Genomic DNA, 23,956 nt, shown 5'->3' with positions numbered 1-23,956 from the left:
TATTATCTTTTATTATTTATTCATTTCATTTTATTATGTTAATCTTATGCATTTACCGGTGTATGTTTACATAATATTTCCTTTGTTGTGTTGCCTCAAGTTTTTATGTTTGTGTTTGTGAGCTATTCAATGTTAGATTATTAAAAACGTACATACTCATGTGCACACTATGTATCATATAGTATATATGTTTTTAATATATTTTCAAATTGAAGTTATTTTATTTAGTATCTTTATTTTAACTGATTCTAGTAAACTGATTTCTTCTGTTATTTAAACTGACATAGAACGAGAACATCACTGAGTAGATCTCTTTCCTCCTCAAATTCATTCAAACTGCACCAAGTCACACACACTCATAAATATCAGGCCTCTAAATATTGTTCTTTTGAAGATCCATGATTTATTCTCTGGGAAAATATCCATCCCACAATGTTAAAGAAAATATAGAAAAAACCTGAATCCACCTTCTGATCCAGATCTGCACCAAATCCCAGTCCTGACCCTGAACCACATCCATTAACTGGTAATCTGCCCAGTGGTCAGTGTGTGATCCCACAAACAAAAACTCACAAGTCCGCTGCTGATCATGAACAGGATCAATGAATAGATCATACATTTTAATGTTTTAATGAAACATCAGTTTGAACAAAAAAACAAAGTATAAAAACACTGATATAAAATGAGGCAGAAAACATTTGAATAAAAAACATTTTGTTTTAAAACAATAAAAACATGTCAAAGTTTCAGTTTTCTTCTGGTTCTGATCTTTGCAGGATGACATCACGAACCTCCACTCATTCAATGGAGCTCAGTCTGATGTCAGCTCACCTGCAGTCACAGCTCGGTAAGGGATTGTGGGTAGTGGAGAGTTAATACTGTTTGAAAATGAGCTCATATTTACAAAATCAGCTTCTCAGAACGACAAGATCTAAATATTTATCTAATATAACATCGAGGTGGGGGGGGGGCTGGGAGAGCACCTTCACCTGGACCAGAGGAGAACTGTTAAACATTGATCCTCAGGTTTAAAATGCAGCGGCTGAGCTGCCTCACTGAGACATGCACAGAGGACAGAGACACTCAGGACAGAGACACTCAGGACCAGGCAGGTGCACAGATAGAGTGCACTGGCCCTTTTGCCCTGGATGAGAAAAGTGCCCTTCTATTGGAGCCCAATTTTTTCTTCATTCATCCATATTTAAGAATAAAATGTACTCTCTCTGTCATCAATTCCCCCCAAATGTGTTTTGATATCTGACGGTGCATTTATCTGAGTTCTTGTGAGAATTTCGCCCCGACATGAGGGAGAATCAGTAACCCTACCTGGTCCAGAGGAGCCCATCACATCACTAACCCTAACCCTAACATATTATTTGGTTATTCAATATGGCCTTGTTTTGTCTGTTTTTGCCTGTTATTCATTTATTTATTCAAATTGATAATTTGAGTTAGTTTGTTAACAAAAATAAATACATAAGTTGAAAATATCCTACTGTGTTTTTTATTTATTTATTATTATTATTATTAATTTCATAAAATAATTTTGGCGATAGGTGCCCTTTTTTGGGGGTTTGAGCACCTGCCCCCCAAAATGTCTGTGCACGTGCCTGTTCAGGACAGAGTCAAAAGAGAGTCAGCTGAGAAGCACAAGCTGCTGGTGCCCAGCACCTGCACTGGTCGATCCTCTGGTGCAGGTGAGGTGCTCTCCCGGCCCCTCCCCTCCACACATGTCATACTTAAGGATTGTGTTTCCAATGAACTAAAACATCTTGTTTTGATCTGAATGATTAAATTCATCTCATTCTGGATCAGATTTTTTTGTATTCATGAGATCGTCTGTGTGTTTACAACAGAGACGTGAGGTGATAATCACAACACACTTGAAAGTGCTTCTGAAAAACTCACAAACACATTAATAACACACAATACTGATAAAATCCTCACAGGGAAGTTTAGAAGTCTGTCTCTACCTTTGTGTCTCTACCTGTCTGTCTCCACCTGTCTGCCTGTCTGTCTCAACCTGTCTACCTGTCTGTCTTCACCTGTCAGTTTCTACCTGTCTGTCTTCACCTGTCTATCTGTCTTCACCTGTCAGTTTCTACCTGTCTGTCTTCACTTGTCTACCTGTCAGTTTCTACCTGTCTGTCTTCACCTGTCTATCTACACCTGTCTACCTGTCAGTCTCTACCTGTCTGTCTTCACCTGTCTGTCTTCACCTGTCTACCGGTCTGTCTCCACCTATCTACCTGTCAGTCTCTACCTGTCTGTCTTCACCTGTCTGTCTTCACCTGTCTACCTGTCTGTCTTCACCTGTCTACCTGTCTGTCTACACCTGTCTACCTGTCTGTCTCCACCTGTCTACCTGTCAGTGTCTACCTGTCTGTCTTCACCTGTCTACCTGTCTGTCTCCACCTGTCTACCTGTCTGTCTTCACCTGTCTACCTGTCTGTCTCCGCCTGTCTACCTGTCAGTTTCTACCTGTCTGTCTCCACCTGTCTATCTGTCTTCACCTGTCAGTTTCTACCTGTCTGTCTTCACCTGTCTACCTGTCAGTTTCTACCTGTCTGTCTTCACCTGTCTATCTACACCTGTCTACCTGTCAGTCTCTACCTGTCTGTCTTCACCTGTCTGTCTTCACCTGTCTACCGGTCTGTCTCCACCTATCTACCTGTCAGTCTCTACCTGTCTGTCTTCACCTGTCTGTCTTCACCTGTCTACCTGTCTGTCTTCACCTGTCTACCTGTCTGTCTACACCTGTCTACCTGTCTGTCTCCACCTGTCTACCTGTCAGTGTCTACCTGTCTGTCTTCACCTGTCTACCTGTCTGTCTCCACCTGTCTACCTGTCTGTCTTCACCTGTCTACCTGTCTGTCTCCGCCTGTCTACCTGTCAGTCTCTACCTGTCTGTCTTCACCTGTTTGTCTTCACCTGTCTGTCTTCACCTGTCTACCTGTCTGTCTTCACCTGTCTACCTGTCTGTCTTCACCTGTCTACCTGTCTGTCTCCACCTGTCTACCTGTCTGTCTTCACCTGTCTACCTGTCTGTCTCCACCTGTCTACCTGTCAGTGTCTACCTGTCTGTCTTCACCTGTCTACCTGTCTGTCTCCACCTGTCTACCTGTCTGTCTTCACCTGTCTACCTGTCAGTCTCTACCTGTCTGTCTTCACCTGTTTGTCTTCACCTGTCTACCTGTCTGTCTTCACCTGTCTACCTGTCTGTCTTCACCTGTCTACCGGTCCTTGGCCGAGCGCAGGTCAGTGGTGATTGGGTCGTGCTGGATCGTCTGGTGCAGTATCAGAGCCAATAAACCGGCTCGGTTGGTCATGGCCGTCCTCAGGTTCCTCTCCTGCTCGAACAGCTCGTCCAGTTTGTACCACTGACAGAGAGAGAGTGACATCATGTGGTCAGTTGTAGCCGTGTTGCCGGCGTCAGTGATGGTGAGTTGTTCTGGTGCGTACCACTCGGACTCTCTCCAGGTCCACCTCCGCTCGGCGCAGCTTCTCCCAGCAGTAATGTTTGTTACACTTCCTCTTGGAAACGCGGCAGAACTCTCCGGTCGGCTCGAAGACGTCTTTCACCAGAGGACATCCGCAGACCTCGTCCGCCGGGACCTGATGTGTGGAGAGACAGAATCTTGTGCTCTGATACATAATTCAGTTTCTGAAGACTATGTACTTCTTTAATGAGTCAATAAAGGTCTGTGATTTTTGAATCTGAGAATCTGAGACTCTGGGATATGGTTAACGTGCAGAGGAAGTTTAATAATATGAAGAGGAAGTGCAATAAGGATGCAGAGGAGGTGAAATTAACACGTAGAGGAAGTCATGGACTCAAATTTTATTAAAAAACTCCAGGAGCTTTTGGAAAGAGGAGAGAAATGAAACAGCGCCCTCTGTTGGTGTGGAGGGAGACGTACCTTTGGATCTCTGGAGTGTTCAGGACATAAAACCTGCAGCCGCTTACAGTACGTCTTACTCTGAGGGTTATACACATCACAGAACAACCTGGTGGCTCTGAGAGACAGACACGCACATGAGAGACAGACAGGTTTAAAGGACTACTAAACCAAAACAAGACTTCTCTAATGAGAAAGACAAACAGGCGACTTACCCTTCTATACGTGTTGGGTACATGGAGCCGAACGACGTCTGACTCTCATACTGTCAGACAGGCAGAGAGAGAGACAGGCAGAGAGAGAGACAGGCAGAGAGAGAGACAGGTGTGATCAGACGTGGCATACATTGTAAATAAAGATGGATGACAAGAGAGTTCCATGCAGTGAAGCCACAATGTTTCCCCCTGGTGGTCGGCTGCTGTATAGGTCGTCAACACCTGCATGTTAGCAGATGGGACATGGACCAAACTAAAAACCAGAGACATGTGCACAATGACGTCATCAACCGTGTCACACCAAGACCTCCCACTGTCTCCTCCAACCACCGGAGACGAGGGTCCTCAGGTGTCCTTCTGTTAGAAGACAAAAAATATGTCTGCACACTGGACACTGACCTTAGCATAGCATCTCTCCATGTGTCTCAGCGCCACCTTCGGGTTGACGGGGTGACTGCAGGACACACAGAAGATCTGAAGGTCAGTGTCATCACCGTCCCCTTCAGTCACCTGAGGAGAGACAGACAGGTCAGACAGAGACACAGACAGATCAGAAAGAGACAGACATGTCACAGAGAGACAGACAGGTCACACAGGGATAGGCAGGTCACACAGAGACACAGACAGATCAGAAAGAGACAGACATGTCACAGGGAGACAGACAGGTCACACAGAGACAGGCAGGTGACACATAGACACAGACAGATCAGAAGGAGACAGACAGGTCAGACAGAGACACAGACAGATCAGAAAGAGACAGACATGTCACAGAGAGACAGACAGGTCACACAGGGATAGGCAGGTCACACAGAGACACAGACAGATCAGAAAGAGACAGACATGTCACAGGGAGACAGACAGGTCACACAGAGACAGGCAGGTGACACATAGACACAGACAGATCAGAAGGAGACAGACAGGTCAGACAGAGACACAGACAGATCAGAAGGAGACAGACAGGTCAGACAGAGACAGACAGGTCACACAGAGACACAGACAGATCAGAAAGAGACAGACAGGTCAGACAGAGACACAGACAGATCAGAAGGAGACAGACAGGTCAGACAGACAGACAGGTCAGACAGACAGGTCACAGACAGACAGACAGGTCAGACAGACCTCCTCGTGCTGTTGGACCTGCTGCAGTTTGGCGTTGGCGATGATTCCTTCGAGCTCGTGAAAACGTTTTTCCATCAGTGTGAGGCGGAGTCTCGCCGCCTGCTGCTCCCTCCTGATTCGCTCCAGCTGTCTCCGCCCCATCTCCTCTGCAATGCAGGGACTCTGCTGCCACTGCTGGATCCTCTGAGGCAAGATCTCGTAGATCCGACTGAAACAGAGACAGAAAGACAGTGTCCAGTGTCCAGGAGACGAACTTGTCTTCCCTGTTGTTCAGGTGTATCTTCACTCACTTGGTGGCGAGCTTCATCCCACAGTCATCTGAGCAGTATTTAGAACTGGTCCTCGCTGGTTCCACACATGCTGGACCCAGACACTGCCTCACGGACCCGCCCACCTCTTTGACCCCGCCCTCTACGGCTCGCTCGCTGTGCCGCACGCGCTCCCTGTGCCGCTGCTTCGCTTTGTGGCGCCGTGGCTTCACTTCCTCTTTAGGAACAGACACAGTCTTCTACAGGACGGGATGGGAGTGTTAGTGACATCATCAGTGACATCATCAGAGGACTAAAATGACATCCTCACCTTTTTCTCCGTCTTCTTCTCTGGTCTCTTCACGTGTTTCACCTTCACCGCCTTCTTCCTCGGAGAGTCCGACTGAGTGTCTTCGTCCTCGCTGTGCCACGCCTGCAACAGGAAGACGCATCAATCGACAGGAAGTGGCTGTTCTGACAGTTGATTGGGCGGAGACGCTCACTGACCAGGTCTCTGTATCCGGCAGCTCTGTACTGCTCGTACAGCTCCAGCTCACTCTCGCTGAAAACCTCATCTTCCTCCTCATCATCCTCATCATCCTCTGTCTGATGCCCTGAGCCTGTCCTCAAAAGGCTCCGTCCCCTGGCGCCGCTCCGAGCCATCTCCTCGTCTCGGACCCGAAGCATCTTCTGCTCAGAAAGAGGAACGTGAACCTGGCATCAGGTATAACGACAAGAGGGAACCTGCACCTGTACCTTCTTACTCAGGGGTCAGAATGTAAGAAGCATGATAACACAACTCCATCATCTGCCAAAACATGGAACCGACAAAACAACAAACCCTGGACCGGATTTCAGTTAAGGAAACACTCATGTGACCACTCACCCTCGCTCGGACCTCACACTGCCTGAGTCTGCACTTCTGTCGGATTTTGTTCGGACCTCCAAACTTCTTCATGTCTTTGCAGAAGTCGCACTGAGCGCAGTCCTCCGTCCTCAGGCAGGCCTCACACTCCCCACACATCCTGGCCGAGCGCTTGATCTGAAACAGAAACAAAGATCACGTGACCACAGAAGACTCGTCGCTCCAAGAGCTCGTCCCACATCTGGTGAAAAGTCGTTGTTTGGCCACTTGGAGCCGATATGACACACAATCATCATCCATGTGAACTGCTGCCTGTTCCGACCTGTGACACACCCACCTGGGCCCCGCCCCCTACCAGTCCAGTTGCTTGGTTACCTGAGAGCTCCTCCTCCTGTCCATCTTAGGTCCGGGGGTGGAGCTTCCATCTGCCTCAAACGTGTCGTCTCTATCTGGCCCCGCCTCTTTCTCCTCCTTTTCCTTTATCTTCTTCGGACGGTATTTAATCTCCAGAGACGAGTCTCTGTCTGAGACAGAACATTCAGCTGATGGTTAACTGACAGCTGATGGTTAACTGACAGCTGATGGTTAACTGACAGATGATGGTTAACTGACAGCTGATGGTTTACTGACAGCTGATGGTTAACTGACAGATGATGGTTAACTGACAGCTGATGGTTAACTGACAGCTGATGGTTAACTGACAGATGATGGTTAACTGACAGATGATGGTTAACTGACAGATGATGGTTAACTGACAGCTGATGGTTAACTGACAGCTGATGGCTAACTGACAGCTGATGGTTAACTGACAGATGATGGTTAACTGACAGCTGATGGTTAACTGACAGCTGATGGTTTACTGACAGGTGATGGTTAACTGACAGATGATGGTTAACTGACAGCTGATGGTTAACTGACAGCTGAAGGTTAACAGACAGATGATGGTTAACTGACAGCTGATGGTTAGCTGACAGCTGACGGCTAACTGACAGGTGATGGTTAACTGACAGCTGATGGTTACCAGACAGATGATGGCTAACTGACAGATGATGGTTTACTGACAGCTGACGGCTAACTGACAGATGATGGTTAACTGACAGATGATGGTTAACTGACAGATGATGGTTTACTGACAGATGATGGTTAACTGACAGATGATGGTTAGCTGACAGCTGACGGCTAACTGACAGGTGATGGTTAACTGACAGCTGATGGTTAACTGACAGATGATGGTTTACTGACAGATGATGGTTAACTGACAGATGATGGTTAGCTGACAGCTGACGGCTAACTGACAGGTGATGGTTAACTGACAGCTGATGGTTAACTGACAGGTGATGGTTAACTGACAGCTGATGGCTAAATGACAGATGATGGTTAACTGACAGCTGATGGTTACCAGACAGATGATGGCTAACTGACAGATGATGGTTAAGTGACAGCTGATGGTTAACTGACAGATGATGGTTAACTGACAGCTGATGGTTAACTGACAGGTGATGGTTAACTGACAGCTAACACAGAGCTAAAGCTAACACTGACTGATACGTTAGCAGTAATGAGGGAACACTGACCTCTGCAGGACGGACAGTACCACACTCTGATGGCTTTAGCTGCTCTCTCTGAAACTCCAATACAGCTTCCATGAAACCACTCAGAACAGCTGTCGCACCCTCTGTCACACAGACAGGTAGAGAGAGACAGGTAAAGAGAGAGAGAGAGGGACAGAGAGACAGGTAGAGAGAGGGACAGAGAGACAGGTAGAGAGACAGGTAGAGAGAGATAGAGGGACAGAGAAACAGGTAGAGAGACACAGGTAGAGAGAGAGAGAGAGACAGGTAGAGAGAGAGGGACAGAGAGACAGGTGGAGAGAGACAGGTAGAGAGAGACAGGTGGAGAGAGACAGGTAGAGAGAGATAGAGGGACAGAGAGACAGGTAGAGAGAGATAGAGGGACAGAGACACAAGTAGAGACAGACAGGTAGAGAGAGAGGTACAGAGAGAGAGAGACAGATAAAGACAGACAGGTAGATAGAGAGGTACAGAGAGAGAGAGGGACAGATGGACAGGTAGAGAAAGACAGGGACAGAGAGACAGGTAGAGAGAGAGGGACAGAGAGACAGGTAGAGAGAGACAGGGACAGAGAGACAGGTAGAGAGAGAGGGACAGATGGACAGGTAGAGAAAGACAGGGACAGAGAAACAGGTAGAGAGAGAGGGACAGAGAGACAGGTAGAGAGAGATAGGGACAGGTAGACAGGTAGAGAGAGATAGGGACAGGTTAGTTTTCAAGAACTTATCTTTTGTTTAAAACATTTAGTAAAAACTTTATTTACATCATGAAACAGTTGATGTCTTTCTTCCTGCAGACGCAGTAAACGGGGGAGTTGCGGGTTTCCAAGGCAACCCGTGCTCCTCCTCTTCCTCCCTCTTCACCTTCATCTTCACGACCTCCCTCCTCCTCCTCAGGGCCTCGCTCTGCTGCTGCCTCCTCAGACTGAAACACAACAAACATGAAACAGATGAAGGGAGTTCAACATATCCAGGATCTGTTTTTCTTCATCCGGCTTCACTGACATCGTCCTGATAACAGATGAAGCTGGTTCTCAGTCGTTACTTACGAACATCGTCCGAAACATTAAGTTCTTAATATAAGAAGAAACAGTGACACCTGCTGGTAGCTTCAGTAACAGCTACAAACAAAAGTGATGTTGACCAAAGTGACACATAAACAATGATCACATGAGAAGAAAGAAACAGTAGATATGAATTCAATCTTTAATGTAAATAACTAAAGATTAACTCTAAATAAACAGTCATTTTATTAAAGTTTTATTTTGTCTGATGATTAATAAACTATTATAAACATGTGATGCAGATCAAAAGACTGTTTCTGCTGCTGAACCAGAGGAGACGTGAAGATGTGATGAGCTCAGTCCGACTCAAATGTTTGTTTATCATGATGAGAAATAATAAACAGTGTTTGGAAAAATTTTAATAAAACATCAGAGGTTTTTATTCTCCTCATGTCTGCAGTGATCTGATTGGTCCGTAGTTCAATCATTGCTCCCTAACTTCAGTGGTTCATCATCTGTTACCATGGTGATTTATATTAAACCTGTTGTTACCTGGATAACCACAGATCCTGGATCCGGTCCAGACCTCAGGAGAACAAACTACAAACTGAAAGGGCGATTACACCGTTTTTATTTGAGTCCAGACCACATTAGACCAGGATCTGTGACCTGAGCTGGACAAAGAAGTGGACTTCAGAGACCCGGATCCCATCAGACCAGGTCTGGATCAGACTCATGAGGAGAACTCGACAGGTCCAGACAAATAAAAAGGTTTTTCTCTGCACAAGAGACCCGGACCAGAAACCACATCACTACGGACAAACCCAGACCCCCTCAGACCGGGTCTGCGGGTCCGGACCCTCCTCTCACAGACTACGTTAGTCTCGTGCATCACAGGGAAGATGAAACGTCACACTCACCATGATGACGTAGAGTCAGACCTTCACCTCCATCTGTCCCCTCAGAGCCTTTTTTTATTTCCCATCAGATCTGTAGGAGACTCTTTGTCTCACCCTCCTCATCACCATCTTCATCATCATCATCTTCATCTTCACTCTCTTCTTCTTCTTCTTCTCTGTGCGGGACATAAAGCGACACCTACAGGCCTGACTGACACTGCTGCACTTCTCTGTCTGTGCAACAGGGGGCAGCACCGGAACACAGAACCACGTCAGTGAGCGACACCACAAGTAAGAATCCAGTAATAATCTGATCAATAATAATCAAGAATATTCCATCTCTCGTGTTTCGCTATTTATTATTTGCACAGGTGAAAACTGAAATATTGATTAGATCAGAAAATACGTGAATCAGGCCTGTGACTTTTTTATTCTTTCAAATTAAAAGTATTAAAAATAACTGTCCAAGGTTTATCTGCTGCTTCCGCCTCATCACTTCTTCTTGATCATCACTGATAAATACATTTATTATCGATCATCACAACTTATCAGTTTGTTTCAAGTCATTTTTAACATTCATTTACAATAATAAATACACACCGCACTCCATGACTTTGTGTGTGTGTGTCTCTGTGTGTGTGTGTGTGTGTGTGTGTGTGTGTGTGTGTGTGTGTGTGTGTGTGTGTGTGTGTGTGTGTGTGTTAGTATTTAAAGGAAGCGGAGTAGGAGGCGATTACACGTATGCGCGCACGCTCCGGACGAAACGGCAAACAGTTTATTAAGAGAAAAGAGACAAAGAAGAAGAAAGAACGAAAGAAGAACCAGGTCTGATTCTCTTTGTTTCTTCGTTTCTTCTGAAAATATTAAGAAAATGTTTCCTATTAATGAAACTCAGACTCAATTGTTTTTTGCTAACTTTAATTTAAGAGGCAGACAGGTCAGACAAACTTTAATTCACATTAATGAGTAATAACCGCCACAGTAAATTCATTTATTGTATTCTTATTTTTGTGTCAAGAGCTGTAGAACACAACTGGATATTATCTTAAAAGTTTTAATTATATTATTATAAGTACCCAGAACTTTTACTGAGGTTAAGTTCTGATGGTTTAGAATAATGTGTTTAACATCATTATCATTATTATTAATCATGTATAATATAATAAATGATGCTGTCGCAGCTGGTGCAGCTGATGTAAGGAGCTAGTTTTCTGCTCAGTAGATTCATCAATTGTTTTATTGATCGATATTTGAATGATCTGACCTGAGTCCACAGAACAATAAAATGGATCTAGTGAAGTAAATGTACTCAGTTAATTTACACTTATTACTTGTTATGATCACGTTACATCAGCAGGATGGAAGTGACATCACACATCTCCAACCCTACTGAGGGCGGAGTCAGTCATAACCCAAACCAATCGGAATGCATCTCGAGTCAGCCAACAACAAATGGGACGCTGCCACATCAAGACGCAGGTGAGACAGTGATCGTGATGTCATCATGTCTCTGAAGCACAGGAAGATGGTGTGAGGGGACAACCTGAAGGTCACCTGACCTCTGGCTCGGGAAAGATCAGGATAGAGTTCAAAGTTCACTGTGACGACCACAGAATCCTCAGAATTCATTATTAATAAATGTAATTAACTTGTTTACAATCTGATTCATTTATACATACAAATATGAAGATGAGCAGGTCGCTATGGTTACTGAACCGGAATCAGAAATATAGAATCAGTTTTCTGAACCGTGTGATCTGAAGCTCTGTGATTGGCTGTTTTGGAGTCGCATTTGATAACATGGCGCGTAAACATCCTTTCTGTGCAGAGGAGGCCCCGCCCCCTCCCTCTGATAGGTCAGAAGATGACCTCAGCGATGACTCTTTGACAGGCAGCTCCTCCACCAATGACGTCTCTCGACTGCTGCCCTCCCACCCCATCACAGCTCCCCGCAAACAGAAAGGTAACCTCATCATCCGCCATGTCGCTTGTGATGTCATCTGTGATGTCATCTCTCTGTGTCTCAGGTGTGGACGACTCATCAGTGTCTCCTGGTCCTGTCCGTGCTCCTCCTCCTCCATCATCCAGCTATAACAGACACAGCTGCAGCCTTCATCATCATCATCATCATCATCGTCCCCACCATCATCAGAGCACCAGTCAGAAGCGTCTGTCCTCCACTAAAAGCCACGCCTCCATAAAAAGCGACGCTGCCCACATCAAGGAGGTCGCAGGAGACGGTGAGCCAATCAGCTTCAGATTGTAGTTGTGTGGTCATGAGGTTGTGTGGTTAACTCCAGGAAACTGGTCCAGGTTCTGCTGCGGCGCCCTGAGGACCCGGACCATCGTCGCTGGGCAGGTGGGAGGAGTCAACGAGAATATAACTCAGTCGATGTTTTCATACGTTAGTTTAAAAACAAACTGACGGAGGGAAAAACAAATTCCTCAGCAGAGGCAATGGTGTGCGTACAACAGCGCCCCCTGTGGCCACTGATCTGTGGTAACTTGTAATTAGTTTACATCCGTAATAACTGCTACCAACAGTCAAGATGTTTTCAGACATAAACTCTGTAAAATAGTGACATTTCCTGTAGTTGGTGTTTGTGAAGCAGCAGCAGGTTGTCGGGTCCGACTCGTTCAAACAGGAACATGAGGGGAACATCCAGGCGAGGGGCGGAGCCTGTAGAGCAGCAGGAGGCGGGACATGACGTATAAGCTCTGCTGTGGAAAGATCGGTGTTGTTGTTTACAGCTCATCCTCACCGAAAGCTCTGGAATCAATCACCCAATCATATTATTTGTATGGCCCATATTAATGAATCACAGTTTAGATCATAGAACTTAACAAGGTGCAACATCTTCGGTTCTTAACCTTCAACAAGAGTCAGGAAAAACTAAATAACAGTTTCCACAGGAGACGTAGGAACCTTCGAGATTCAGAGGATTCATCTCACTGATGTGAGACTGTGTCCAGGTGCATGTTTGAAGACAAAGATGTAGGAGCAGTAAAGTGTAATGATGGAGGTATTAAACATAATATTAGTATATGTGCAGCGGTTTATAACTCGTTGATAATCATGATGACGACGGACAGTTACAGACGCATGTCAGTTTATCTTCTGGACGTTCTGTTTATCTCTGTCAGACACTCACAGTCTGTGGACTCCTCCCTCCTGCTCCTCTGGCTCCTGTTCAAACATCAACTGATGTGTTCACTGTCCCCTGGTCTGTCTCTGTCTGTCTCTGTCTGTCTCTACAGACTGATGTGTTCACTATCCCCTGGTCTGTCTCTGTCTGTCTCTACAGACTGCTGTGTTCACTGTCCCCTGGTCTGTCTCTGTCTCTACAGTAGTTTGTGTTCACTGTCCCCTGGTCGGTCTCTGTCTCTACCGACTGATGTGTTCACTTTCCCCTGGTCTGTCTCAGTCTGTCTCTGTCTGTCTCTGTCTCTATAGACTGATGTGTTCACTGTCCCCTGGTCTGTTTCTGTCTGTCTCTGTCTCTACAGACTGATGTGTTCACTGTCCCCTGGTCTGTCTCTGTCTGTCTCTGTCTCTACAGACTGATGTGTTCAGTGTCTCAGTCTCTACAGACTGATGTGTTCATTGTCCCCTGGTCTGTTTCTATCTGTCTCTGTCTCTACAGACTGATGTGTTCACTGTCTCTGTCTCTACAGACTCATGTGTTCACTGTCCCCTGGTCTGTCTCTGTCTGTCTCTGTCTCTACAGACTGATGTGTTCACTGTCTCAGTCTCTACAGACTGATGTGTTCATTGTCCCCTGGTCTGTCTCTGTCTGTCTCTGTCTCTACAGACTGATGTGTTCACTGTCTCTGTCTCTACAGACTCATGTGTTCACTGTCCCCTGGTCTGTCTGTCTGTCTGTCTCTGTCTCTACAGTCTGATGTGTTCACTGTCTCCTGGTCTGTCTGTCTGTCTGTCTGTCTCTGTCTCTGTAGTCTGATGTGTTCACTGTCTCTGTCTCTGTCTGTCTCTAAAGTCTGATGTGTTTACTGTCTCTGTCTGTCTCTGTCTCTACAGATTGCTGTGTTCACTGTCTCCTGGCCTGTCTGTTCTGCGAGACGCTGTCCATGTGTTTTGCGGTGGGGGAGTGTCTAGCGTGCGGAGTGGGCGGAGCCGGGTGCTGCAGCGCCGCTGATGGTTGCTGCTGCTGCTGCGTGGAGGCGGCGGGGGAGGCGGCCTGTACGGAGGACGCCTGTCAAGCCGTGTTGGACTGTGGGATCCTGGAGGACTGCTGTGGCTCGTCCGACTGCATGGACATCTGTCTGGAGTGCTGCTCCCTCTGCTTCCCCTCGTAGACCAGCCAATCAGAGGCAGACTACAAGATGAGGTCACAGACACTGAGCCAGACCAGGAGGACTGATGACATCATAACTCTGATCTTCATGTCACCTGGTGGACATGATGGTGACTGGGATGGCGTCTCCGTGTGGACCCACGTCCTCAAAGTCACTTTGACTTCCTCATGTTTTAAATGATTCTTATTATCATGACGACAAAAGTTAAAGCTACAATGTGAAGATCAACATGTGCCAGTGTAACGTGAGTACATGTAATCAGATTACTCTCAGACTACTACGTATGGATTCCATGTGCAGCTCTGAGCGACGACAGGAGTAAACTTGACTGACAGCTCGGGGGGGTTGGGTGGGACAGGAAGTGGGTCCAGCTGGGACAGGAAGTGCGTGTTTGTTGAAGCTATGTGCCAGGACATCCAAACAGGAAACAGGAAATCTCTGTGATGACAACTCCACCTGACCTCTGACCTCCGGGGCGCGCAACATCAAAGACACGAACACAACCACACACAGTACAGACCCAGTATCACCGACAGAGATGAAGGTTGTGATCAGAAACATGACGGAAAAAGGGCTCATACTGCCCCCTGGTGTTCATACTGAAGAGTTGTACTCTGCCTGAGGAAACACAAAGACACAACCACCTGGATTGTCATGAATTTATTTCGGTATAAAAGTTTGATCTATAAAAACTGAGATTACAGTCATTTACATGAACATTCTAAATGAAATGAATCCCTTCTTCATGAAGCTGTCGTTACTATTGTAGCTGTGGCTGGATCTCTGTTCTGAACATCACTGGGTTCAAAGAGTCAATTCAACTGCTTTTACTTTACTCAGTGTCAACAAATATCTGGACTTTTGATCTATTTAATGTTAAATGAGTTGATAAAGTTGGTTTTATAATTCTAATTCTGTATGTTGATCATTATAAATGAGGGTAAAGCCTCTCTCCAGAATGAACTCTGCTGTAATAAATGTTTAATATTCCTTTGACTGAGACCAGAACAGATTCTGCAGCAGGAGCTTGTGAGTCCTGAACAGGGGAGATACCTGCTGTGATGTCACAGATGGAGGCGTGGCTACAAAAATCTGTGCCACAAGATTCTGAATGACATCAGCACAGAGCTAATGATAGCATAACGTGTCCTCGGAGCAGCAGACGGGCTGCAGCTAGCTGGTCAGCATGCTAGCTGGTTAGCATGCTATCTTCAGTGGAAGAAAACACTTCACCAGAACTTGGTGAGCTGCAAATGCTAACGTTAGCTAACATCAGCTATGTAGCTAACTTTTACATAGAGCCCCTTTAAAAGATTTTCAGGGAGGGGGGGGACGGAGACGGAGACGGACTCCAAAATAAAGCTTAATATCTATATATAGATCATTTTAACTGAACTGTTATGAACCACACAAACACACACACACACACACACACACACACACACACACACACACACACACACACACACACACACACACACACACACACACACACACACACACACACACACACACACACACACACACACAGAGAACAGTTACCATGGTTACTCTGTAGGACACCTTTGCTCCCTGTGACATCACTTTTATATTCTGTTCATTTGGATGAATAATATTTCTTTTAAAAGATGAACATTTAAAAAATCTCTGGTCTGAGTCCTGGCCAATAAGATCCCTGCGTACGTGATGATGTCATCAGAGGTCCTCGTCCATGCTCCAGCTGCTCCTCCTGCTGCTGCTCTTAGAGGCTCCACAGGACAGCAGGGGGTCAGACATCACCTCCCCTCCCCGTCCTCCCCCCTCCTGCATCAGGATGTCTCCCAGGCTGTGGAGCTCCGTCAGCCCCACGTCCGCCATCAGGTCGGCAGAGAAGACAGTGGAGGCTCCCCGAGGCTCGTCCAGCTCCACAAAGCTCAGGGCGTCCAGATCCAGGGAGGGAGGCGCCAGGGAGGAGAAGGGGTGAGGCAGAGTGGGGGAAAGAAGAGTAGAAGAGGAGGAGGCGGGGGGAGGCGAGGAAGAGGAGGCGGTGAGGCCATGGAGACGAGCCTGGAGCTCCAGCTCCTACAAAAAGAAGATTATTCACGTCAGAGTTCAGAGGTCAGAGACCCCTTTCACACCTGCACCAGTCAAACACATCTGTATCCAGGTGGATCTGGTCACACCTGCACCACTATAATGCGTTTCTATCCAGCTGTGATCTATCCTGATCTCATTCACACCTGGCATTAACCCTCTGAGATCTGATCTCTGTCCAGCTCAAGTCACATCCTCCTCTTGATTGGTGCAAAAAGAGAGAAGGAGAAATACATGTTGAAGCTCCTCCCCCTCCTCACCTGTATGCGGAGCAGCAGCGAGTGGTTGGCGTTCTCCAGCCTCCTCTGTCTCTCCTCCAGCTCTCGCGCCCTCTGCTGTTCTTTCTGCATTTTGCGGATGTAATCCACCGAAGCCCTCAGGATGGTCCCTTTGTTCCACCTCATCTCCCTGATCAGCCAATCACAGGCCACGCCTCGTTAACACACAACACCAACGAGCACAGTGAGACATACGTGTTGTTTGTTAAGTGTTTACTGACAGGTCGGTGGATTTGGGGATCAGCGCTCCGAGTTCTTTGATGCGGTCGTTGATGTTGAACCTCCTCCTCCTCTCGACTGAAACAGAAACAATATCAATATTATCAATATTATCAATATTATCAATATTATCAATATTATCCTTCACTCTTGATTGCAGTGCTCATCAGAACTCACTGAGGTTGTGGTTGTCCTTCTTCTGTCTCTCTTTGACCAGAGTTTTTGTCTCCACATCTACAACAACAGAGTTGAATATATTTAAATCAGAACTATCGCTCCTTCCAGGTTTTCCTGAGATATCGAGTTCACGAGAACAAGACAACCTGAAAACATTATGCCTGCAGCCACCGGGTGTCGCCGGTGTGGAGAAATAAAACATTTCACATGAGTCGAGAAAGGAAATGTGGATGAATGACCTTGGACAGAATGAGGCAGCCGGTGGAATGTGAGGACATCTTTCAACATGAAGGTTTCAGAAGCAACAACACTGAGGGTTTTACATGAGTCCATGTTGATGAAGACCCGAAAACACAAGAGCCAGGAAAAAACTAATTGGTGGAACTTTAGTTTCTTAAAGCTACAGTTTCTACATCGATGTGTAATAATATTTTTACATGTAAGACGTCAGTGAATTTATTTAGTTTGTAATTTTGTTTTTCATGAGAGAAGATTTTTAAAAGTTCAGTCACAGTAACTTGAAAATGACAAACTACTGTTTCTGTTGAGGAAGACGTTCATGTTGCCTGAACAGGAAGTGGGAACTGATGATGTGGAAAAATACGACTGGATGAGTGTGTGTGTGTGTGTGTGTGTGTGTGTGGGGGGGGGGGGGGGTTCATCCACAGGAAGTCGTGGTGTTGACTCATCAAAATGAAGAAGAACAGATTTTGCAGCAGAAAACAGTGAAACACAGGGGAGGGGCTTCACTCTCTGAGCTGTAACATCAGAACTGGTGTGAGCCAATGAGAAGCCAGCTCTGCTCCTTGTACTGTCCAATGAGTTAAGCTGAGCAGAAGTCGCCGCTTCACGGCGTCGGTGACTCACCGATCAGCTCGGTCTTGATGGCGTGAAGCTCGGCCGGGCAACTGTTACTAACGTTGATAGCAGGCGTGGCCAAACCTCCATTGCTGCTGTAAACGTCCAGCATCGTCCCAGAGACAGGCAGCTGAAACGACCAATCACAACACAGAATCAACGTCTCTGAAATACAGAATTTTGTTCCTGGAATGAAATCTGACCAATCAGCTGGGAGAAGAAATGCTGTCGTGTAATTCTCATGTGATCCGTTCATCAGACATTTCAGTTTTTTTTAAGAATCATCATGAAGACAAATAATGTCAGCGTATTCAGAATCAGGCTTTTTAATCCAACTTGTTTTCAGAGCAGTTTGTGAAGCAGCTCTGATCTGAGGTCAGTTCATGTTCCTCAGTGGAATCTGCTGATCGAACAAGAAATGATAAGAGCTGCGTCCTGCTCACGCACGCACGCACACACACACACAAACACACACACACACAGAACAGGACTTACAGGGAAACCACAGATTCACGTCTGACTCAGGGAAAACATCATGTTAAAAATGACTTTAGTACAAACACATAGACATCTCAGTGTTTCTGGATTTCTCCAAGCCAATTTTACATCACATATTTAGACTTTTTTTTGTGAGTTGATGTTTCATTGATCTAATTATTAATCCTCTGACCTCTGCAGTAGAAATGTTCCTGCAGTGTCTCTTCAATCTCTACAACCTCAATGAAAAAGTTCTGTAAGTCAATAAACCATAATCAATTATTAAAAACCTTAAACTTTGTCCAAAATTAGAAAAATTCAAAAAAGGTTTTTTAATCTAATTGAAAAACTATGAACATGTTTATTTTTCGAGGCATGAATATTTGTCTCCGCTCCTCCACCCTGCTCTCTGGCGCCACCATGTGATTAAGATTTAAACAGCGTCATGTTAACTCTTCTGCCGGCGAACGTGGCAGCGAACATTCTGTTAACTGAAAGTTTTGTCCAAATACATACATACAATACAAACGTTGATTCACGGAGACTAAAAAGTTTAAATTCTCATTTCTGTCAGCCTCAGTTTTAAAATAAGAAAATAACTTTATTGATCCTGAAGGAAATTCTTGTGCAGGATATTTCTCCAAAGTTACAATAACAAAGACTAAAAAGAATAAAGTATGAAAATGGGTGAGGCTGATTAGTCTGAATAGATAACACTGCGAGTAAAGAAAGATAAAACTGAAGCCTTTTCTCCAGTTACTCTGTGTCGGGCAGTTTTTCATTTCCATAATAAATGTTAGTCAGAGTTTAAACTATATATATATCTATATCGTTCTGGTTTGACTCGTCGGTTACATTCAACTTTTACTGTTAAAAGTAAAAGTTTATAACTGTTACACGTTAATGCATCCAATTACATCCTGTAACCGTCAGTACAACTCTGATCACTTTAGATAATACGTTGTGCTGACGACATGTTATTTAACTCCTCTCCAGAGAGGTCAGAGGTCACAGCTCAAACTGACCTGAAACAACAAGACAAACATTTTACCTCAGATTTAATCCTCCTCTTCTCATGGTCTGGCAGTAAAACTAAAATCCTCATCTTTGAAATCACACCAACACACATTCACAGACATACACACATGAATACATGGACTCAGTAACACACACACACTCTCACACACAGACAGCAGCAGAGCAGCAGAGCAGCTTCCCTTTCTCTTTGCTCGACTGTTGAAAAATGAGGAAACGTCTCTTTAAGAAAAAAACTAAAAACCCTCCCAGTGTTTCATTATCAGCCTGACACACACACACACAGACACACACACTCACACACACTGCTGCGACAGCAGAAACTCCCCAGCACAGATCCGCAGGAATCTTTTAACCAGTTTTTTCCCCAGCCTTAATCAATATTTAATCCAGATTTAAACCAGTTTCAAAACAGATGTAAACCATTTTAAATCTAGTTTTAATCCAGATTTTATCAAATTTTAATCCAGCCTCAATCAAGTTTAAAACCTTATTTAATTCAGCCTTATTCTAGACTGAATCCAGTTTCAATCCTAAATCTAGTTTTAATCCTGTTTCAAACCAGCCTAAACCCAATTATAAACCAGTTTCCAACCAGATTGAATCTATCTTTAATCCACTCTTAGTCTACCTTAAATCCAGTTTTAAACCTGTATAAAATCAGATATAATCCATTCTTAATCCAGATTTAATAGCCTTAATCCAGATTTAAACCAGATTCAAAACAAATGGAAAGCATTTTAAATGTAGTTTTAATCTAGACTGAATCCAGTTTCAAGCTTAAAACAAGTTTTAATCCTGTTTCAAACCAGCCTTAACCCAATGTTAAACCAGTTTCTAACCAGATTGAATCCATCTTTTATCCAGTTTTAAACCTGGTTCAAACTAGATTTAATCCAGATTTGATCTAACCTTGATCCACTCTTCACTTATCTTTATCGGAGTGCATGTTAGTTTGTGCACGTGCGTGTGCGTTCGTGTTACCGTGTTGGCGAGCTGTAGACCGGAGTCAATCAGCGTCAGAAATTCGTCGTTGAGGCTCGATTCCAGGCTGATGATGTCATCAATGACGGTCTCTTCCACCTTAATGAACCAATCAGAGGACAGATGAGGTTTGTATATATTGTGTATGTATGTGTTACTTCCTGTTCAGCCGTTTATATACAGTATATCTTTTATTATTTATAATTCTTACTTCCTGTGCGCCATCTCCTGGCCGCAGTCCGGGGGCACAGCCCAGCTGGGGGGAGTGGCTTGAGGACAGCTCAGATGGCCTGTGATTGGCTGTCCTGGGGGCGATGGTTGTCTGAGTGGTGCAGAGATACTGACGCACCTGCTGCCGCTGAGCCTGCTGGATGTGATACCGGGTCGGGTTCTCCAGGTGAGTCTGCACCTGAGGGGCACACACAGGTGCATTAGGGGAAATGTAGGATATTTTACACTCACAGTCTGTTTTCACCTCCTCCTCCTCCTCCTCCTCCTTCTCCTCGTCCTCCTTCTCCTCGTCCTACCTTCAGCACCTCCACAGGAACCTGAGCAGGAGGTTTGCAGGAGGACGACACAGACACAGGCAACGAGGAGTCAGAGGAGCGAAACTGATGATGATGATGCTGCGCCTCCTTAAACTCCGCCTCCAGAGTTTGCTGACGCATCAGGTCCTGACGCATTAACACCCTGCAGGAGGAGAGGAGAGGATAGAAGAGGAGAGAAGAGGAGAGGAGAGGAGAGGAGAGGAGGAGGAGAGGAGGAGAGGAGGAGAGGAGGAGATGAGAGGAGGAGAGGAGGAGAGGAGGAGTGGAGGTGCAACTGGTTATTATTTCATAGAAGAGAAACAGACAGTTAAGAAGTGTGTGTGTGCGTTTGATACCTGGATGACATCACCGACGTCAGTGAGGACGATGATGATGAGGAAGGGGAGGAAGCTGCTGCTGATGTACTGAGGAGAGAAGGAAAGATGATGACATCATCATCTCTGATCTTGTGACATCATTTTGTTCCTGCACTGATTCAGAGACAGAAGTCAGACGTGTGTGTGTGTGTGTGTGTGTATGTGTGTCTAACCTGATGCTGATTGGCTGACTCTTGATCTCGTAGAAGGCATCGCAGCCTGAAGGCAACAAATTGTCGACCTCGATGTCAGCGACAATCCCAGACTCCACCCTGACAGACGGAGACAGAACCAATCAGACTGTGACCTCAGAGGTTCTGACATCACAGCACGAGTACAAACTGAACTCTGTCAGTTGAGGATTATTGATTCTTCTATGATTATTATTATTCTGATGAGACAGATCACCTCCATCTCAATTAGGTGATCACATGACGATAGCTTCCTGTTTACTGACCACGTCACAGTAAACGTCACGCCACACGATCACATGATGCAGCAACATCTGGATAACTGCCCTGAGTTTTGACTGTAAGGTTGAACAATGAAGTTGCCTGGAGAAAACCTGCTGAGTCATGAGTCTGACAGCTGGCTCGGATTAGAGGAAAATAAAAGAAGAATGTAAGGAGACTCAGCTTAACACTGTAAAACATGAAGCAGCTACAACATCTGGAAACTCAAGATACAAAAACAACTGGCTGAACTCAACACTGTGTGTGTGTGTGGGTGTGTCTGTGTCTTTGTAAGCAGGGTGTGTAGGCGGAGCAACATTAATGAAGACAAGTCTCGTCTGGCTGTTTCCACTGGGAAAATACCTACCAGTTTTAGTTGTGTCCTCAAAATTTCAGAGAGACCAGTTTGTGTTTGTGTGTGTGTGTGTGTGTTAATCTTGAATGACTCATTGCAGGAGGAAAAGAGGATCAGAGGTCAAAGTTCAAACAGTAACATCAACAACCTCAGACTCCATTCATCACTTTATCTCATCAAAGTGTTCGAAATTTTATTCTAAACGAGTTTGAATTGATTTACAATTTTCTTAAATAAAAGTCACTTTCATTTCTTTTGAAAGTATCAGGTTTGTTAAAGATAAGATTCTATAGAGACAAACATGAAGGGACTGATTCTGATCTTCATCCTCTTCATCATCTTCACATGAATCAGCTCGTCTCTATTCAACGTGACTGAACTTTACTATCAAAGATCATCTTCAAAATTAATCTATTTGAATATAAATATGTATTCAAATAAGAAAAGGACGGTAATTATCTCGTAGTTAATTTCACTGGATCGATTTGAGCAGAAACATCTGGACATGTGAACTCAGGTTCCAGTCCTGGTTCCAGTGCTGGTTCCAGTCCTGGTTCCAGTGCTGGTTCCAGTCCTGCTGAGGACACGAGTCCTCGAGCTGCTGAGACACATCTGTTGAAAGTTCAGATTCTTGGATGGAGTCTGGTTCAGAAGCTCAGCGCAGCAGAAATAACGGAACTTCCGGACTCACCGGAGCAGATTGAGTGTTTCAGCCGAGTCCAGGATGACGAACACGGTCTGCGGCTGCAGGATCCCGGCCTCCTGCCGCTCCGGCCGGGATCCGGTTCGGTTCAGGACCTGGTCCGAGGTGACACCTGACATCTCCGCGGAGGCAGAGACGATTCAGCGGGCAAAGACGGGGCTGATCCACCGAGCCGGACCAGGAGCAGAACCAGCACCAGTTCCAGTCTCAGGTTCAAGTCCGCCCCCTGAGAAGCAACAGACACGCAACTCACAGATCACACACACACACACACACACACACACAAACAGGCGCACACACACTGACCAATCATCTTCTGCCCTGCTCACTGCAGACCAATAGGAATGATGCAGTATTCTCTGACAGCCAATGAGGCTGCTGCGGGGGCGGGGCGGCCATCTTGTTTGTTTTGGTCTATGAGGTTTACTGGAAGTTGGGGGTGGGGTGTAGTGACGTCACTCCAGCTGATCGGCTGCGCTCAGAGAGACAGGAGAGCCGACCAATCAGGGAGAGCGGTGTTTCATCAGACAGCTGACGTCACAGACAGTAAAACATCATTTAACTTTGAATTCAACAAACATGTTTGTGCTGCAGCTCGTCTGGAGACGCTGAGTCCTCTGAACTGGATCCAACAGGTCCTCTGAACTGGATCCAATAGGTCCTCTGAACTGGATCCAACAGGTCCTCTGAACTGGATCTAACAGGTCCTCTGAACTGGATCCAACAGGTCCTCTGAACTGGATCCAACAGGTCCTCTGAACTGGATCCAACAGGTCCTCTGAACTGGATCCAACAGGTCCACTGAACTGGATCCAACAGGTCCACTGAACTGGATCCAACAGGTCCTCTGGAGACACTGAGTCCTCTGAACTGGATCCAACAGGTCCTCTGAACTGGATCCAACAGGTCCACTGAACTGGATCCAACAGGTCCTCTGGAGACACTGAGTCCTCTGAACTGGATCCAGCAGGTCCTCTGAACTGGATCCAACAGGTCCTCTGGAGACACTGAGTCCTCTGAACTGGATCCAACAGGTCCCCTGAACTGGATCCAACAGGTCCACTGAACTGGATCCAACAGGTCCTCTGGAGACACTGAGTCCTCTGAACTGGATCCAACAGGTCCACTGAACTGGATCCAACAGGTCCTCTGAACTGGATCCAAAATCCAACAGGTCCTCTGAACTGGATCCAACAGGTCCACTGAACTGTATCAAACAGGTCCTCTGAACTGGATCCAACAGGTCCACTGAACTGGATCCAACAGGTCCTCTGGAGACACTGAGTCCACTGAACTGGATCCAAC

General features: G+C 45.7%; 3 protein-coding genes across 6 annotated transcripts; 1 reads left to right on the top strand and 2 right to left on the bottom strand.

Moving 5' to 3' along the window:
* Positions 1 to 665: 665 nt before the first annotated feature.
* Positions 666 to 9,983, bottom strand: cxxc1a (CXXC finger protein 1a). Its single transcript, XM_053423903.1, has 14 exons — positions 9,841 to 9,983; positions 8,681 to 8,841; positions 7,921 to 8,021; positions 6,722 to 6,870; positions 6,368 to 6,523; positions 5,989 to 6,171; positions 5,813 to 5,914; positions 5,524 to 5,741; positions 5,234 to 5,441; positions 4,514 to 4,624; positions 4,115 to 4,164; positions 3,921 to 4,017; positions 3,463 to 3,615; positions 666 to 3,380 (listed from the first exon to the last, which is right to left on the bottom strand). The coding sequence occupies exons 1-14, from the start codon at positions 9,841 to 9,843 to the stop codon at positions 3,234 to 3,236; spliced, it is 1,839 nt and encodes a 612-aa protein (XP_053279878.1). The 5' UTR covers positions 9,844 to 9,983; the 3' UTR covers positions 666 to 3,233.
* A 496-nt stretch (positions 9,984 to 10,479) lies between these two features.
* Positions 10,480 to 15,099, top strand: zgc:113363 (uncharacterized protein LOC791449 homolog). Of its 4 annotated transcripts, none has more exons than XM_053423905.1 (5): positions 10,486 to 10,644; positions 11,174 to 11,298; positions 11,648 to 11,782; positions 11,847 to 12,059; positions 13,859 to 15,048. In XM_053423905.1, exons 2-5 carry the CDS (start codon positions 11,178 to 11,180, stop codon positions 14,134 to 14,136), a joined length of 747 nt encoding a protein of 248 aa, XP_053279880.1. In that variant the 5' UTR covers positions 10,486 to 10,644; positions 11,174 to 11,177; the 3' UTR covers positions 14,137 to 15,048. The 4 variants fall into 4 exon arrangements, with proteins under 4 accessions (XP_053279883.1, XP_053279882.1, XP_053279880.1 ...); XM_053423906.1 differs by having other exon boundaries at positions 10,489 to 10,644; positions 11,177 to 11,298; XM_053423908.1 differs by lacking the exon at positions 11,648 to 11,782 and having other exon boundaries at positions 10,480 to 10,644; positions 11,177 to 11,298; positions 13,859 to 15,099.
* tfe3a (transcription factor binding to IGHM enhancer 3a) lies at positions 14,782 to 22,927 on the bottom strand. Its single transcript, XM_053423904.1, has 11 exons — positions 22,640 to 22,927; positions 21,315 to 21,413; positions 21,121 to 21,189; positions 20,765 to 20,927; positions 20,449 to 20,646; positions 20,238 to 20,336; positions 17,751 to 17,871; positions 16,884 to 16,940; positions 16,709 to 16,784; positions 16,470 to 16,617; positions 14,782 to 16,197 (listed from the first exon to the last, which is right to left on the bottom strand). The coding sequence occupies exons 1-11, from the start codon at positions 22,768 to 22,770 to the stop codon at positions 15,832 to 15,834; spliced, it is 1,527 nt and encodes a 508-aa protein (XP_053279879.1). The 5' UTR covers positions 22,771 to 22,927; the 3' UTR covers positions 14,782 to 15,831.
* Between the last annotated feature and the right edge of the window lie 1,029 nt (positions 22,928 to 23,956).

This window comes from Pleuronectes platessa, chromosome 6 (assembly GCF_947347685.1).
Source record: "Pleuronectes platessa chromosome 6, fPlePla1.1, whole genome shotgun sequence".
NCBI lineage: Eukaryota > Metazoa > Chordata > Actinopteri > Pleuronectiformes > Pleuronectidae > Pleuronectes > Pleuronectes platessa.
Note: the sequence above shows the minus strand (reverse complement) of the source record. Positions and strands in the feature narration are given on the sequence as shown.